General features: G+C 44.8%; 2 protein-coding genes across 11 annotated transcripts in view; one reads left to right on the plus strand and one right to left on the minus strand.

The window, feature by feature from the left end:
* Nucleotides 1-5,927, plus strand: part of cul4a (cullin 4A) — a 76,921-nt gene extending 70,994 nt beyond the window's left edge. For all 8 annotated transcript variants that reach the window (XM_080204091.1, XM_080204092.1, XM_080204096.1 and 5 more), the window contains one exon: nucleotides 4,736-5,927. In XM_080204091.1, the coding sequence (XP_080060217.1) occupies nucleotides 4,736-4,831 (96 nt within the window). In that variant the 3' untranslated portion in view covers nucleotides 4,832-5,927. The remainder of the gene's footprint in view (nucleotides 1-4,735) is intronic.
* A 7,024-nt stretch (nucleotides 5,928-12,951) lies between these two features.
* Nucleotides 12,952-16,751, minus strand: part of phex (phosphate regulating endopeptidase homolog, X-linked) — a 121,403-nt gene continuing 117,603 nt past the window's right edge. For 2 of the 3 annotated variants that reach the window (XM_080204102.1, XM_080204100.1), the window contains 2 exons: nucleotides 15,885-15,961; nucleotides 12,952-13,699 (listed from right to left, as the gene is read on the minus strand). In XM_080204102.1, coding sequence (XP_080060228.1) covers nucleotides 13,597-13,699; nucleotides 15,885-15,961 — 180 coding nt within the window. In that variant the 3' untranslated portion in view covers nucleotides 12,952-13,596. The remainder of the gene's footprint in view (nucleotides 13,700-15,884; nucleotides 15,962-16,751) is intronic. The other variant, XM_080204101.1, reaches the window with a different exon arrangement.

Consider the following 16,751-nt stretch of genomic DNA (forward strand, 5'->3'; position numbering starts at 1 on the left):
TTTATTTAAGCATATTCTGTAACATAATCCTAAATATGAAACTGTCAGATTCTCATTAAAAACTAATATCCTTTAGGGAAGGAAATCAACCATCCGTTACCTGGTCTGGCCTACATGTGACTCCAGACCCACAGGAATGTAGTTGAATCTCAACTGCTCTCTGAAATGGCCTAACAAGCTAATACAGAAAATTCAAATGTGAATAAAACGAACAAACCATCTGTTATCCATCTAGACACCAATCACACCCAGCCCAGTCAACCCTAGAAAAGTCCTCTTCACTAATACTTGGGGGTTTGTACCAAAATTGGGGGAGCTCTGTCACAGACAAGTCAAGCAGCAGCCTGATGTAGTCATGCTCACAGAATCATACCTTAAAGATAATACCGCAGACGCCACCATCATCACTCCTGGCTATGTCCTCTTCCACCGGAATCTTGGGACTCAGAATCCACGAAGTGCTGTGGGCCATTAGCAGCAGCAGAATTGTACTCAACCACAATCTGTAACCTCATTGTCCAGCATATCCCCCATTCTATCATTATCACCAAGCCTGGGGATCAACCCTGGTTCAATGATGAGTGATGTGGGTATGCCGGTGTTGGACTGGTGTAAGCACAGTAAAAAGTCTGAGAACACCAGGTTTTAGTCCAGCCTATTTATTTGATAATATACTCACAAGCTTTCGGGGTTAGCCCCTTCGTCAGGTGAATGGAGAGTTCTGGCCTCAGACAGAGCATATAAAGCACAGACAGTTTAGAGATTACTGATTAGAATGCAAATCCTTACACCTAACCTGCTGTTCAAGACCTGAAGTGGCTGATAATGTGAGTGGAAGGAGCACTGATCACAGTTTAAAGAGATGTGTACTGTCTCCAGACAGTACAGTAAGTGAGGTTTTGCAAACCCAGGCAAGTCACGGGGGTTACAGATAGTGCGACATGAACCCAAGATCCCTGTTGAGACCGTCCTCATGTGTGCGGAACTTGGCTATCAGTCTCTGTTCAGCGACTCTGCGCTGTCGTGTGTCGTGAAGGCCGCCTTGGAGAATGCTTACCCGAAGGTCAGAGGCTGAATGCCTCGGGATGTCCCGAAGCATGGTACATTGGGGAGACCATGCAGACGCTACGACAACGGATGAATGAACATCGCTCGACAGTCACCAGGCAAGACTGTTCCCTTCCTGTTGGCGAACACTTCAGTGGTCACGGGCATTCAGCCTCTGACCTTCGGGTAAGCACTCTCCAAGGCGGCCTTCACGACACACGACAGCGCAGAGTTGCTGAACAGAGACTGATAGCCAAGTTCCGCACACATGAGGACGGTCTCAACAGGGATCTTGGGTTCATGTCGCACTATCTGTAACCCCCGTGACTTGCCTGGGTTTGCAAAACCTCACTTACTGTACTGTCTGGAAACAATACACATCTCTTTAAACTGTGATCAGTGCTCCTTCCACTCACATTATCAGCCACTTCAGATCTTGAACAGCAGGTTAGGTGTAAGGATTTGCATTCTAATCAGTAATCTCTAAACTGTCTGTGCTTTATATGCTCTGTCTGAGGCCAGAACTCTCCATTCACCTGACGAAGGGGCTAACCCCGAAAGCTTGTGAGTATATTATCAAATAAATAGGTTGGACTAAAACCTGGTGTTGTCAGACTTTTTACTTTTTCAATGATGAGTGCCAGAGGGCATTCTAGCACCAAACATACCTAAAAATGAGGCATCAGTCTGGTGAAGCTATATCACAGGACTACTTGTATGCCCTATGCAGCAAGTGGTAGACAGAGCTATGCGAATCCACAACCAATGGATCAGATCTAAGCTCTGCAGTCCTGCCACCTATAGTCATGAATGGTGGTGGACAATTAAACAACTTGCTGGCGGAAGAGGAGGAGGCGGCTCCGCAAACATCCCCATCCACAATGATAGAGGAGCCCAACACATCAGTGCAAAAGTTAACTATTTGCAACAATCTTCAGCCAGAAGTTCCAAGTGGATGATTCAACTCGGCCTCCTTGGGAAATCCTCAGCATCACAGATGCCAATCTTCAGCCAATTTGTTTTGCTCTATGTAATATATCAGGCACGGGATATGCCAAAAGCTATCAACTGACCACATCCCATGTATTAGTAACACTTGTACTCCAGAAATAGCTGCACCATTAACCAAATACAGCTATAATATCTTGTTCCAGTATAGCTACAACATTGGCATCTACCTGACAATGTGGAGAATTGCCCTGGTATGTCCTGCCCACAAAAGGCAGGCCGAATCCAATCCAGCCGATTATCGCCCCATCAGCCTACACATCAGCAAAGTGATAGAAGGTGCATTGACAATGCTCTTAAACACTTACTCATCAACAACTGCTAACAGACACTCAGTTCTAGTTCTGCCAGGATCACTCAGCTGCAGACTTTATTGCAGCCATGGTTCAAATGTGAAAGTGGGAGTCAGTGGTTGGGGTGGGGGGGGCAAGTAATATCCGTGCCACACAAGTGCTAAGCAATGGCTATCTGTAACGAGATCATCTCCTTTGATAGTCAATGACGTTACCATAGTTGAACCCTGCACTGTCAACTTCCTGGGGGATGACTACTTACCAGAAACTGAACTGGACTAGCCATATAAATATTATGACTACAAGAGCAAGCCAAAGGCTGGAAAACTTCCCCGCTCCCAAAGCTTCTCCACCATCTACAAGGTACAAGTCAGGATGGAATACTCTTCATTTGCCTGGATGAGGCAACTCCAACAATATTCGAGAAGCTCAACATCACCCAGGACAAAGCAGCCAACTTGATTGGCATCCCTTCCACAAACAATCACTGCCTCCACCATTGGTGCCGTGTGTACCGTTTACAAGCTGCCTTACAGGAACTCACCAAGGCTCACCTGCCTTTCAAACACACGACATTTACTACCAGAAGGATAAAGGCAGCAGCAGACAAATGGGAACCCCACTACCTGGAAGTTCCTCTCCAAGCCAAACGTCACCCTGCCTTGGAAATATATCGTAAGAACATATCACCATTCCTTCATTTCATTAGGTCAAATCCTTAAACGTTAAGAGGTATAATATGATAGCACAGTGGATGCACCTACACCACCACATGGACTGAAGCTGTTCACTACCACCTTCTTGGGATATCCAGGATGGGCAATTAGTGCTAGCTTTGCCAGTGATGCTCATATCCTCAGGACAAAATATATTTTTAAAAATATATATCTGCATTCTCCTTAGTGTCCCTTCTATTCTATATCCTGTCTCTTAGGTTGAACAACATTTCTCAGTCGGACATCCTATTTGTGCTATTGCATAACTTTAGGAACATTAATTCCCTGCCAGCTTAAATGGTCTTCCCCAATCAAACTCTTCAAGTCTGCACTCTGTTTTTGCCTAGAGAAGGCAGTAGATGAAAGGCTTGTCTTTTCCACGTGTTATTTGTTATTTACTTCAAGCACTTGTTTTTGTTAAAGCTAGAAACACATCTGGTTTAATGGGTAATGGTCACTTGTGAAATGTGAGCTTGGACTATTGTACAAAGCTGCTTCAAGCCCTGATCCATAAACCGTCCATCATTCTTGATTCCAATTAGTTTTAAAAGTTGCTTTGAGTGCAGAAGAAAACTTACTGATGTTTAACTTGAGGAAAAGAGCACAGATCCCAGGAGGCAAGGAAGAATGATTCGTTACGAGACACTGGAATAACCACTATGCTAATAAGCCAAGGACGCTGAGTTGAATCATCCACTTGGAACTTCTGGCTGAAGATTGTTGAAAATACTTATCTTTAGCACTGATGTGCTGGGCTCCTCTATCATTGTGGATGGGGATGTTTGTGGCGCCTCCTCCAGTGAGTTGTTTAATGGTTCATCGTTTTTGACACTTGAATTTTAAGCCTTAAGAAACTGGGATTGGTCACACAAGAGGTAGAGTCTGGGAGAAATTAATTGAGATTTTGAAGGGAAATGTGAATTGATATTTATCTTTCAGATTAGTACGAACTTTGTTTGGATTAGGACATGATAGGCTGAGTCTGAAGCAAGGTAGCACAGGAAACATTGTCAGTGTTGTTAAAGCAACAAGTTGGGTGGTCAGAAGCTAGTTTGGAACAGGAACAGGTCCCTGGTGTATCTCCATAATTCAGAGGAAGTGAGACACAGAAGGCTAATAAAACCATAAGATATAGGAGCAGAATTAGGCCACTCAGTCTATTGAGTCTGCTGTACCATTCAATTGTGGCTGATATGTTCCTCAAGCCCTTCTCCTGCCTTTTCCCATAACCTTTGATCCCATGCCAATCAAGAACCTATCTATCTCTGTTAAATACATTCAATGACCTGGCCTCTAGAGCCTTCCATGGCAATGAATTCCTTAGATTCACCACCCTGTGGCTGAAGAAATTTCCTCCTCATCTCCATTCTGAAGGATCGTCTTCTAACTTTAAGGTGTGTTCTCAGATCCGAGTCTTTCCTACTAATGGAAACATCTTCCAAATGCCCACTCTATACAGGCATGTGAAAAATTGAAGCACTATATTGTTGGAGTAGAGGGTGCTTTTCTGGGGCTGTTTTAAAGATGTTTTGATGGAAGAGATCAAGCTATGCATTTGATTTAGCCATCAGGTACTAGGGCCAGAGTGAGCTGGAGGGTATCATTAAAAATGTTTAATTATTGCTTGTTTTTTTTTCCCCCCCTTGTCCCTGCTTTACTTCAAATATTCAGCCAGGAGACTTGAAGAAAAGAATTGAGTCTCTAATTGAGCGGGACTATATGGAGAGAGACTCGGACAATGCCAACCAATACCACTATGTGGCATAAAATACAGACCAGGACTGTCAATGCTGGATCTCAACCCCTTCATGCCAGTAAAATGTCCAGAGCACTGATTCCATCTGCACTTTTTTCAGATTCTCTTTTGTCTCACACACAGTCCAGCCCCTGCCATCTTTCTGAAACAAATGAGATCCTTTTGGGAGTTTTGCTGTGGGGCATCCATTTTCGGGACTGATGACCTTCCTTTCGCACAGATTTTAACACAAGTCTTTGCTTTCCTGGGAATCACTTCACTAAAGAGTGTGGAAAGGGTGCAGATATAAACACACTTGAAGCAGCAGCCCATCTATTTCTCGTACAAGTGGCTGATGACTTGTCTGTGTTCAGCTGGTTTCGCATGAGGCTCATGCTGTCAACTTGTGTATTTTTTAGTTTTGATTTATGATAAAAATCTGTCTGTAGCTATTACTCCCCTCAGTATATAACTAGTGGCCATAATGGGGGATCTTTCCAGAGTCATATTAATAAATGGAAAATGTACTAATGTGGCCCTGAGTGTAAAATGCTGCACACTGGCTTTTCTAATATGCTGCAACGATGAAGTGAAAAAAATTTCTTTAAGTGCATCAAATTGCATTTACAACTACAGTAGCTAATGACATCACTAACTTTGAGCAATAGTTACCCTCTGCACATTGCAGGGTAACAGGTGGAATTTTGTGTGTCAGGCTTGTTTAATGTCAATCAAAAGATGTTTCTTCAAAATGGAGACAACTGACTTTGAAGTGCCGAAGACTAGAAGTTCAAACATATTACATAAAAGAACTTTTCTATTAAATAGTATTAGTTGCTTTTACAGTAATAAAACCCAGCACTCTAAAGTCAATCCTGCTCATGATATTTGCTTTTGGGAGATTAACAAGCCTCCTTCACACACTGCCATCAGTCCACAGGTGAGTAAACATTAGTTTTTTTCTGCAGTAATTTCTCTTTTTGGATGACTCATTGGATTTACACTGATTTCACAGAGTATCTTTGCAGGAATGTAAATATAAGAACAAAAACACTTTGTACAATATATATATCATGTATTCTTTCACTCTGTTTGATAGAGAAGATCAGCTGAAACTTGGGAGCTTTGTCATAGAACATAGAACACCACAGCACAAACAGGCCCTTCGGCCCACAAGTTGCGCCGATCACATCAACACCTACCAACCTACAGACCTATCTATAACCCTCAATCTCATTAAACCCCATATACTCATCCAGAAGTCTTTTAAAAGACCCCAGCGAGTTCGCCTCCACCACCACTGACGGCAGCCGATTCCATTCACTCACCACCCTCTGAGTGAAAAACTTACCCCTAACATCACTTCTGAACTTCCCTCCCTGCACCTTAAATCTGTGTCCTCTCGTAGCAACCATTTCAACCCGGGGAAATAGCCTCTGAGAGTCCACCCTATCTATTCCTCTCAACATTTTGTAAACTTCTATCAGGTCACCTCTCAACCTTCGTCTCTCCAGGGAAAAGAGTCCCAGCTCCCTCAACCTAACTTCATAAGGCATGCCTCCCAGTCCAGGCAACATCCTTGTAAATCTCCTCTGTACCCTCTCAATAGCTTCTACATCTTTCCTATAGTGAGGCAACCAGAACTGCACACAATACTCTAAATGAGGCCTGACAAGGGTCTTATAAAGTTGCAGCATTACCTCCCGACTCCTAAACTCAATCCCTCGATTAATGAAGGCCAGTACACCATACGCCTCCTTGACCAATAATAGCTTGTTACATATTGTAAATGTTACCTCGGTTATGAGTGTGCTAAAATTATTAGGGTCTTGTCTTGCGATAACTGAACATAAAATGATTTTCTTCCAAGGGTTGTTTTTTCAATTGGCATTGCATTTATACAACTTAAAGCAAGTAAAGTTTTCACAACTTTATAGTGACAAATTAAAGCAAAAATAGGCTGTAATTTTTGTATTTTTAATCATTGCTATTAATTGATCTTTCAGCAGTTACCTTTTTTTAGTTGACAATCAATAATTGAGCACTTGATGCTCACGCTGCTGATGAGGTAATGAATGGTGACAGGGATGGAGGCAGTGGTGGAGGGTCAGGGAGATTTGGTATGATGGTGATGTTTCTCCCCATCCCAAAGTGGGAGGTAGAATTCAGGAAGATGAGAGGATGTACATAATCGAGGAGACAGGGAACTGGTCAGCAATGGCTAGTGAATATACAGCAGGCACCCAAGCAATAAGCCAGGCAGTTTTCAACAGAGGAGAGAGGGGTCAGGTGTGGACACAAGGACCAGTAAGGAACTTGGACAGAGAGTTGAGGCAGTGGGTGTCTGGAAAGAGAGGCTCAACATTCTCAGCAATTATTTATTAAATCTGAGTTCTGCTTGTAAGTGTTGGACAAATGAAAATCCAGTCAACCAATGTGGTTTTTCGGATATCATCAGAGATCGGAATATTTTCATTTTTTAAATTATTTGAAGAAGAGAATTCAGAAGATGATTGGATATCTTTCAGATGGTTTATTTGATCTATGAACATGCGACAAATCCAGAATAAATTGTAAGTGAAGAATAAAACATCACTACCTATCCTAAATGGGCCTTTGCATTTTCTGACCATGCAGGAGATACATGTCTGAAAGGGATAGCAGCTGTCACCTTATCTCTGAGCCTAGGATTGGGGCTTACTACTGGCTGCATAGAGTCACTGACTAACACTATTGGGTAGCAATAGTTGAGAGGGTTGGGATGTTTTCAACATGAGTTTGTCTTCTGCCATGTTGAGCAGTTCAGGAATGTTGGATGTGGCAAATCTATCAGTATATTTCCCCAGATGCCACTAATCAATCAACATCTGATAGGTCATTGAATCCTACATAAATTGACTTTGCTGTCCAACTGTTGGGCATAGCACCCAAGAGTAGGTATGGGTTTGTTAGGGTCAAAATACTTAACTATTCAGCTCCAATTTCTGTTTCAGTGGCTGTGTTTATTGGCCCTTGCAGCAGATGGATTCATTTCTGAAACTACATCAGAGTACTATGCCAAAACATTTTGAAAGTGTAACGTGATTCTGCACACTATGGGGCCAAAACATGACTCCATTGGCCATTAATCAGATGGCTAATTAAAATCATGTTATATGACATGATATGAGGGGAAGGGGGGATCAGGATTTTGAGCCATGATCAAAATGAAGGGTGGAGCAGGCTCGAAGGGCCAGATGGCCTATTCCTACTTCGATTTTCTATGATCATGCTGTGGCTTAAATCCGATTGAAATTCAGGGAACTACGTGTTGCAGTTGGTAAGCCTTTCACCATTTGTTAATAAATATCTGCTGGCCGTAAGAGTCCCATGTGACATGTGACTTGGCAGTCTCCACCGAGTTCTGAGTAAACATGGAGCTCTTCATCCAGTACTAGTTGTCAATCAGAAAGCACAGAGGGTGAATAATGGAAGAAGTGCATTGTTGAGGTTAGATTAAAGGCAACTTTATTTTGCATCGAGCCATCTGACAATGAGTGAGAAATGCTTCATGTCCAAGTGTATCTTATCATGATATATACAAAAAGAAAACTTCTAAAAGAAAAAGTCTCAATTTAGATTCCTGTTTTCAAAAATTAACAGCAAAAGTTGATTGTTTCCACAAATCCAGTCCCCTGAGTATTTCTGTATTACGAGGTTTGCAATACTGCCAAACCAGAACAAGTTTCAGTGAACTATAGTCACCAACATTTGTAACATTTCTACACCCTGCTCACAGTGGATATGCATACCTGCTGAGCTTCACTGGCTGAATCTGTGCCATTGGTGTCTTACTCATACATGGGCATCTGGTGAAGCCAGCATTTATTGCGCATCACTAATTGTCCTTAAGAAACTGAAGATGAGCTGCCTTCTCGAACACCCAGAATGCTGACTAGAAAGGAGTTCCAGGATGATGTAGGAAAGGTGATATAATTCCAAGTCAGGATGCTAAGAGACTTGGGTGGGAGTAGGGGTGGGAGGGGAGGAGGGGGGCAGGGGTGGTGGTGGTGATGGTGAACTGAGGTTTGGAAGGCACTGTCTGAAATAGTTTGTAGAGTTGCTGCAGTGTATTTGCTAAGTAGTGTATATTGTATTCTGTATCTGCTAAGTGGTACACACTGCTCTGTATCTGTTAGATGTTGTTCATCCATCGTCATCGATGAGGACCTCAACACCATTAGTCATTTTGAGGCTGGTTGCAGTGTGTCCAAAGATGACTGATCAGGCCAATTCGGGCACGGAATGTCCTGGCACATATTGGACAGACTTGTGTAGTCACTGTAGTTGTTGCGCTGGTGGCTCTGGACTTGCGCAGCTCGCGCTTAAGTTGTGCTTCAGCAATATGCCTTGTTTCGTGAGCTTGACAGCCTTTGTGGATGAGGCAGCGCCAGGTAGGGCAGTTTTGTGCCATCATTCCCCAGGTGGTCGTGTCAGTGTCAAGCGACTTCAGGGAGGCTTTGAGTGTGTCCTTGAAATGTTTCTTCTGCCCTCCATGCGAACGTTTTCCAGCAGAGTGTTCCCCAAAAAGGAGCTGCTTGGCTATGCGCTCATCTGACATAGGGATGACATGACCTGCCCACCGGGTCTGCGCTCTCATCAGCAGTGTGTGGACTGATGGTAGACTTGCTCTAGAGAGAACTTCAGTGTCTGGTACTTTGTTTTGCCATCGGATGCATAATATTCTGTGAAGACAAGTCATGTGGAAACGATTGAGCTATTTTACATGCCTTCAATACACAGTCCACGTTTCACAGGCACACAGGAGGGTAGTGAGTAACACGGCGCTGTTGACCTCCAGTTTTGTTGCTGGGCTGATTCCTCGACGTTCCCATACAGTGGAGCGCAATCTACCAAAAGCAGAACTAGCCTTTGCTATTCTGCAGTTAACTTTTGCATCAATAGCCACTACTTGGGATAAGATAAGTGAACTGGTTCACTGCCTGTAGTTTCTGCCCTTTGATTGTGATTATGGGTTCTGTGTACAGTGCATGAGGAGCAGGCTGGTGCATGACTTCGGTCTTTTTAATGTTGATGTTGAGTCCAAAGTTGTCACACGCCGTGGAAAATTTGTCCATGCTGACTTGCATCTCTGGCTCTGAACCAGCATACAGGTCGCAGTCATTGGCAAAGAGGAAATCTCTCTCACTTTGGTAATAGCTTGAAGTCTCCTCAGGTTGGAAAGCTTCCCATCCACTCTGTACGTGAGGCTGATTCCAGTAACACCGTCCTGGAAGGCATCATTCAGCATGGCAGTAAACATCATGCTGAACAGTGTGGGTGCGAGTACACAGCCCTATTTGATGCCATTGGTGACTGGGAGTGTCTCAGAGGATTCTCTGCCATCCAGTACTCTGGCCATCATGGAACTGGCATACCATTTGAATGAATTTGCAGGAGGGCAGCTGAACTTTGACATGATCCTCCACAGGCCTTGTCGGCTTGCAGTATCGAAGGCTTTCACGAGGTCAGCAAAGGTTGTGTAGAGCTTGCGATTCTGCTCCTGACACATCTCCTGAAGTTGGCGCGCAGGAAAAATCATATCAGTAGTCCCACGACCTTTGCAGAAGCCGCACTTTGACTCTGGAAGCAGGCCCAGCTCCAGATGAGTGACTAGACGATTTAGCAGGACTTTTGCAAGGATTTTTCCTGAGATGAAGAGCAGCAAAATTCCTTGGTGGTTGTCGCATACTTGCCGATTGCCCTTCCTCTCGTAGAAGTCTACGATGGAAGCATCTTTAAGTTCCTGAGGAATGTAACCTTGCTTCCAAAAGGACCGGAACAACTCGGTGAGCTTCTCTAAGTGCAGGACCAGCAGCTTTATAGATCTCTGCGGGTATGGCATCTGCCCCTGGGGCTTTGCCACTGGATAGCTGGCTGACAGCTTTCATGACTTCAGTTACTGCCAATGGGTCATCCGTGGCACTGTTGATTTCAACCTGGGGAACCCTGTCTATTGCCTCATCGTTAATAGATGACGGTCGGTTGAGGACAGCTTCAAACTGTTCAGCCCATCTCTGCAAGATCTGTGCCCTCTCTGTAATGAGAATTGTACCATCTGTACTCAGGATGGGGGAGCTCCCGAGAGATTGAGGTCCATCAAGAGTGTTGAGGGCTTCGTAGAACCGTTTCAAGTCGTTTCTGTCAGCATATCCTCGTATTTCATCTGCCTTGGCGCTCAGCCCGGCATCCTGCATTTTACGCAGTTTATTCTGGACTGTCCTGCGAGCACTGGTAAAAGCATTTTTCTTGGCAGCTGAAGATGGGTCATTCTGACAGGCCCGATGAAGATGGTGCTTTTCAAGTAGAACCTGTATCTCCTCATCATTCTCATCAAACCAATCATGCTGCTTGTAGGTGGAGGCCCGAGCATCTTCAGTCCAGATGTATGGATAGCATCCCTGAAGCGTTCCCAGTCGTCGTCAGCGCTGCCTGCAAGGTGTAGGTCAGCAAGCTTGATTTCTAAATCTTCAGCCAGTGCTGAAGCTATGCTGGGGCTCTTTAGCTTGGCCGCATTGATTCTTTTCATAACCTTGCTTCCATGTGGTCACCTCTTGGGTCTGATGCAGAGCCTCTTTGGAGACAATGAGCCAGTGATCTGTCCAGCAGTCAGCACCACACATGGCCTTGGTCACTCTGACATCCTGCCTGTCTTTTGTCCTGTCAATGACATAGTCGATAAGATGCCAATGCTTAGAGTAGGGGTGCATCCAGGAGGTCTTGTTCCGGTTAGGCAGACGGAAGGTTGTGTTGGTGATGAGGAGATCATGTGCTGCACAGGTCTTCAGTAAGAGTAGGCCATTACTGTTACACTTGCCCATTCCATGCCTCCCAATGACTCCCTGCCGGATTGCAGAGTCACACCCTACTTTTGCATTGAAATCGCCAAGCAAGATAAGCTTGTTGGTACTGCTCACTGCTAATAGTAGGGCGTCTAGTTCTTCGTAGAACTTGTCTTTCATCTCATCTGGCTTGTTCATTGTGGGGGCATAGGTGCTGATCAGGGTGGCTTGACTTCTGTTCTGTGGTGGAAGCTGTAATGTCTCAAGCTAGTCGTTCACACCCTTGGGCAGACTATCAAGTTGCCAAACAAGGTGACTCCTGAGGCGAATCCAACTCCAGCATCACAACGCTCATCGCTGCCACGACTGCTCCAGAAAAAAGTGTATCCACCTCCAGTTTCAGTCAACTGACCTACGTTGGCAAGATGGGTTTCGCTCAGGGCTGCAATGTCAATGTTGTATCTTGCAAGCTCTCTGACAACTAAGGCTGTTCTTCTCTCTGGTCTGTCTGCTGTAGGGTTGTCCAAAAGCGTGCGCACGTTCCAAGTGCCGATGGTGAGTGGTATCACCTTGTGTTTTATTTTGTGTGTTCGACCACAAGATGGGATCCCCGCCAGCCGCGGTAAACTGGCCAAGGTGTAGTACAGCAGGCAATGTTTAGGGCACCTTTTCTAACCCCTTCCTTATTCTACGGAGGTGAGCAGTGCATTCCTGAAGAGGGCTGCTTGGCCGTCCAGGTAGACGCTGAGTTCCGCTGCTGCTTCAGTCAGCAGAAAGCGACCATTAGACCTGAGTCGCTTGTGTGCAGGTCTGTGACTACAGCTCCCAGTGTATCCACACCTGTTGCTTCGTCGCTCGCCCATCGCCACAGGACATCAACAGTTGAACAGGACACTGATGACGATGGTGTCGAAGCTAGCGCTTGATTTGGATTAAAGTGAGGGAGAGTTGCGCAGTGTCAGCCTCACTCTCTCTTCCCAATTCCCATCCGGATCCAGCAGCAAGACAAGAGTCAAGATGGCTGGAGGTGGGACTAGGCGCAGTGGATGGCCAGGACGTCTTCTGTGTCTTGTCCTGCTGTTCATGTTCCATGATGCTTGCAGAGACCACCGCCTTGACCGTTGGGCGTGTATGGGGTGTCAGGGAAGGGGAACATGTCCCGTCCTTTCAGGGCGGTTTGTCCATCCTTTGTCCCCACCTGGCACTCAGCCCTCACCTGTGGCTCCCCATAGCTGTTTGCATGCGACAGCAGCCACACCCCAGGCAACGGTCTCGACAAGCCAACTAAACCAGGTGAGGGTAGCCAACGGGTCTCAATCCTCGGTGAGGGGTTTATCCCAGCATGTGAAGACAGAGTCCGGCGGATTGAGCGGAAGAGACCAACAGAAGGTCCAATCTGCTAGATAGAACACAGTGCACTTTGTACCTATACTGGCAGTAGAGGAAATGAATATTTGAGGTAACAATCAAAGGTGTTCAGTTTCTTGAGTTGTTGGAACTGCAGTCAAGACTATTCCAGCACAATATCAGCCTTATAGAGGGTGAGCATTGTTCATTGCCACAGAATTCTCAGTTTCTGTTCTTGTAGTCAGTGTTTATATGACTGGTCACATGAAGGATATTGATGTTCAGGGATTTTATGGTAATGCCGCTGAATGTCGAGGAGAGATGGTTAGATGCTGTCTTGTTGGGAAGGATCAATGCCTGCAATCATTAGTTGTGGATGACCTCAGTCAGTTTAAGCTGTGGGGTTCAGCTGTTTTGCAAACCCTGGAGAAGCAACACAAATGGGGATTCCAAAAGCTAAATAACGGATGGTTGGCCAATGTGGTTCCAACGTAAACACAAATAAACTAAAATTATGCATTTCGCTAAACACAGACTTGGTACCCACTTTCTAATTGCTAATTGAGTGGTATACAAATATTCTGTCTGTCTGGGGTTAGTGTGAAATAAGCAGCACCTTTGGGAAATCCCTACCACACTCGACAAGATTTCTCTCCACGATTCATTGTTGACGTCCTGGGACAACTAAAAGCTTTGCTGAATTCTTCAAAGTTACTCATTGACCCAATTACCCTGAAAGTAAAAAAAAAATTCATCTTGCAGACACCAATATTAACATGGATTCAAGTTTAGTGGATAGAACAATATTGTGACATGAAAGATCAAAGCAAGAGAACTGGGTGAAACAGCAGTCTCTCTCCTCAGGCATCAACTTTATTCCAACCAGATGACAGTTATGTGGCTGCTGCCTGAAATGGTGCCATGTGAAATGAGCGCACAAAAGTCTCAATCAAAATGACCAGGAGTAGCAGTGCAAAACTTCCCTTAAATCTCCACTAATTGGCAATCTCACTCACTCAGACAATTTGAAGAATGGTTTGGAGAAATTGGATTAAAAATGTCAGATAGGTGAAATATGGAGTAATCTGAGAATGGAGCAGAAGAGAGGGAGTATCTCTCTACGCTTTGGCAGTGCATTATCTCAGTAATGGCACAAGGTACGTGAAAGACAGTGCCATTCTCTAGCATTACACCTGTCACCACAACAACATGCATTTATATATTGTTTTCAACTTAGACTGAGGTTTATACACTAAAGGAGCTAGGATATTTTAAGAATGAATGATTTGTAAATGGGAGGTACCCAAATTGGTGGGCAAATTGTTTGAATTGATCCTTGGAGACCAATAAACTGTCGCTTAGAAAGACATTGACTAGTCAGGGAAAGTCACCGTGGCTTTGTCAAGGGAAGGCCATGCCTTACAAATTTGATTGAACCCTTTGAGGAAGTCACAAGGAGGATCAGTGAAGAGAGTGCAGTAGATGTTGTCTACATGGATTTTACTAAGGAATTTGACAAGGTCCCACATGGCAGACTGATCAAAAAAGTAAAAGCCCGTGGGATACAGGGTGATGTGGTGAATTGGATCCAAATTCCACTTTGGGGCGGCACAGTAGCACAGTGATTAGCACTGCTGCTTCACAGCTCCAGGGACCTGGGTTTAATTCCCGGCTTGGGTCATTGTCTGTGTGGAGTTTGCACATTCTCCTTGTGTCTGCTTGGGTTTCCTCTGGGTGCTCGGGTGCTCCAAAGATGTGTGGGATAGGTTGATTGGCCATGCTAAAATTGCCCCTTAGTGCCCTTGGATGCATAGGTTAAAGGGATTAGCGGGTAAAGTATGTGGGGGTGGGGCCTGGGTGGGATCGTGGTCAGTGCAGACCCAATGGGCCAAATGGCCTCTTTCTGTACTGTGGGGTTTCTATGATTCAAGGTTGGCTTTGTAACAGGAAATAGAGGCTCCCTTTATGAATGGAAAATTGTTTCAAGTGGTGTTCCGCAGGGCTCAGTGTTGGGACTCCTGCTATTTGTGTTATGTATTAACAACTTGAATTTGAACATGAGAGCCATAATTGAGAAACTTGCTGTGTAGAGGATAGCTGTAAGCTCCAAGGTGATATAGATGGGTTGGTGAATGAGCAGGAAAGTGACAGATGGAGTTCAGTAAGTGTGAGATAATGCATTTAGGGAGGTTAAGCAATAAAATGCACAATAAACAGGATTATACAGAGAGGGAGATGAAGTGAGAGACCTTGGCATTCAAGTGCACAGGTCCCTAAAGGTAGATAGGGTTGTAAAGAAGTCATATGGAATAATACCCTTCATTGGCTGAGATATAAAAATACAAAAGTAGGGATATGATGATGGAACTGTGTAAGACACTTGTGAGGCTACAACTGCAGTTCTGGTCTCCACATTACACGAAGGATGTAATTGCTCTGCAGAGAGTGCTAGAACGTTGCCAGGAGAATTGTAGCGACAAGGAGACATTGGAGAGGTTGGTGTTGTTTTCCTTAGAACGGAGAAGGCAAAGGGGCGACATGACTGAGATAAGCAAAATTGTGAGGGATAGAGAGAAGAAACCTGTTTCTCTTGGCTGGGTGTTCAAAAACCAGGGATCATAGATTCAAGCTAAGTGACAGAGGATGTAGAGGGATCATGAGAAAGAACCTTTTTTGCACAGAGTGGTGGATGTCTGGAATTTACTACCCGAGTTGGTGGTGGAGGCTGAGACCCTAAACTCATGTAAAAAGTACCTGGATCTGCACCTTAAGTGCTGTAAGTTGCAGGGCTATGGGCTGGGTGCAGGAAGGTGGGATTAAAAAGGGCACCTGGAAGCCTTTAGGTCAGCATGGACAAGATAGGCTGAATGGCCCCCTTCCATGCTGTATCATTTATATGGTTCTATTTGAACCCTACCTGAACTCAGGAGGACTGTGAACTCCATTCAGAATTTTATTCCTAGCTGCTGCAGGTCTGTACGCACTGCATCTAACCTAGTAGAGGGAAGATGAGCACAATAAGTATCGTCAAGTCATCAACTGAAGAGGTAGAAATATTCCACAGGCTACAGTTTACTGTAACCCTGGAATACCAGGAGCTCAAATTCACAGTAGAGATGGAGTGACAAGGATAATATAACTATCACCCCATCCCATCCTACTCTATACCCACCCTACCACTCAGCACGTGCCCCCCCCCCCCCACTTCCTGTACTCACTCATACCTTAACACTCACTGCTGCCCCTTCAACTCCTCCCATGGCCTACAATCCCTTACCCTTCCTTGCCTCCCTCAAACCCCTCCACTCCTGTTCAGTTGATTTGGACGGAACTGTCTGCTGTTGTCGGTGAGTTTGGAGCTTTTGGCACCATTTTGTTTGTGCTCACTCGTTCAGTCTGAACAAGGCAGGATAGTTTTCCTCAGACATTCCCAAGTGGATTTACCTCTGTCTCTGGCGACTCCTGGGTCAGATTTCTCTAGTGTGCCTGAATATTGCCTCACTCCCTTCCATTCACTCCTCCCTTCTCCAAGACACAAAACAAGAAGAGAATTCCCACTGGAATACCCAGACATGCAATTTTCATGGGATAACAATTGCTGAAAGCAATCTCAGAAATAACCTCCTCTGAATGCAGAAACATTCATGTGTTTCAGGCCCAAAGGTCGAACTAATAATTGTTCCTTTAAAGAGTCACTTCCCCCCGCCCCAACCAGGACATGACTGCCCTGGGGTTATCTAAGTGAACTCTTAGTGATCATTCTCATTCTTTATTTTGGGAATAA

Source organism: Carcharhinus amblyrhynchos, chromosome 15 (assembly GCF_965287045.1).
Source record: "Carcharhinus amblyrhynchos chromosome 15, sCarAmb.v2.hapA, whole genome shotgun sequence".
Taxonomy (NCBI): domain Eukaryota; kingdom Metazoa; phylum Chordata; class Chondrichthyes; order Carcharhiniformes; family Carcharhinidae; genus Carcharhinus; species Carcharhinus amblyrhynchos.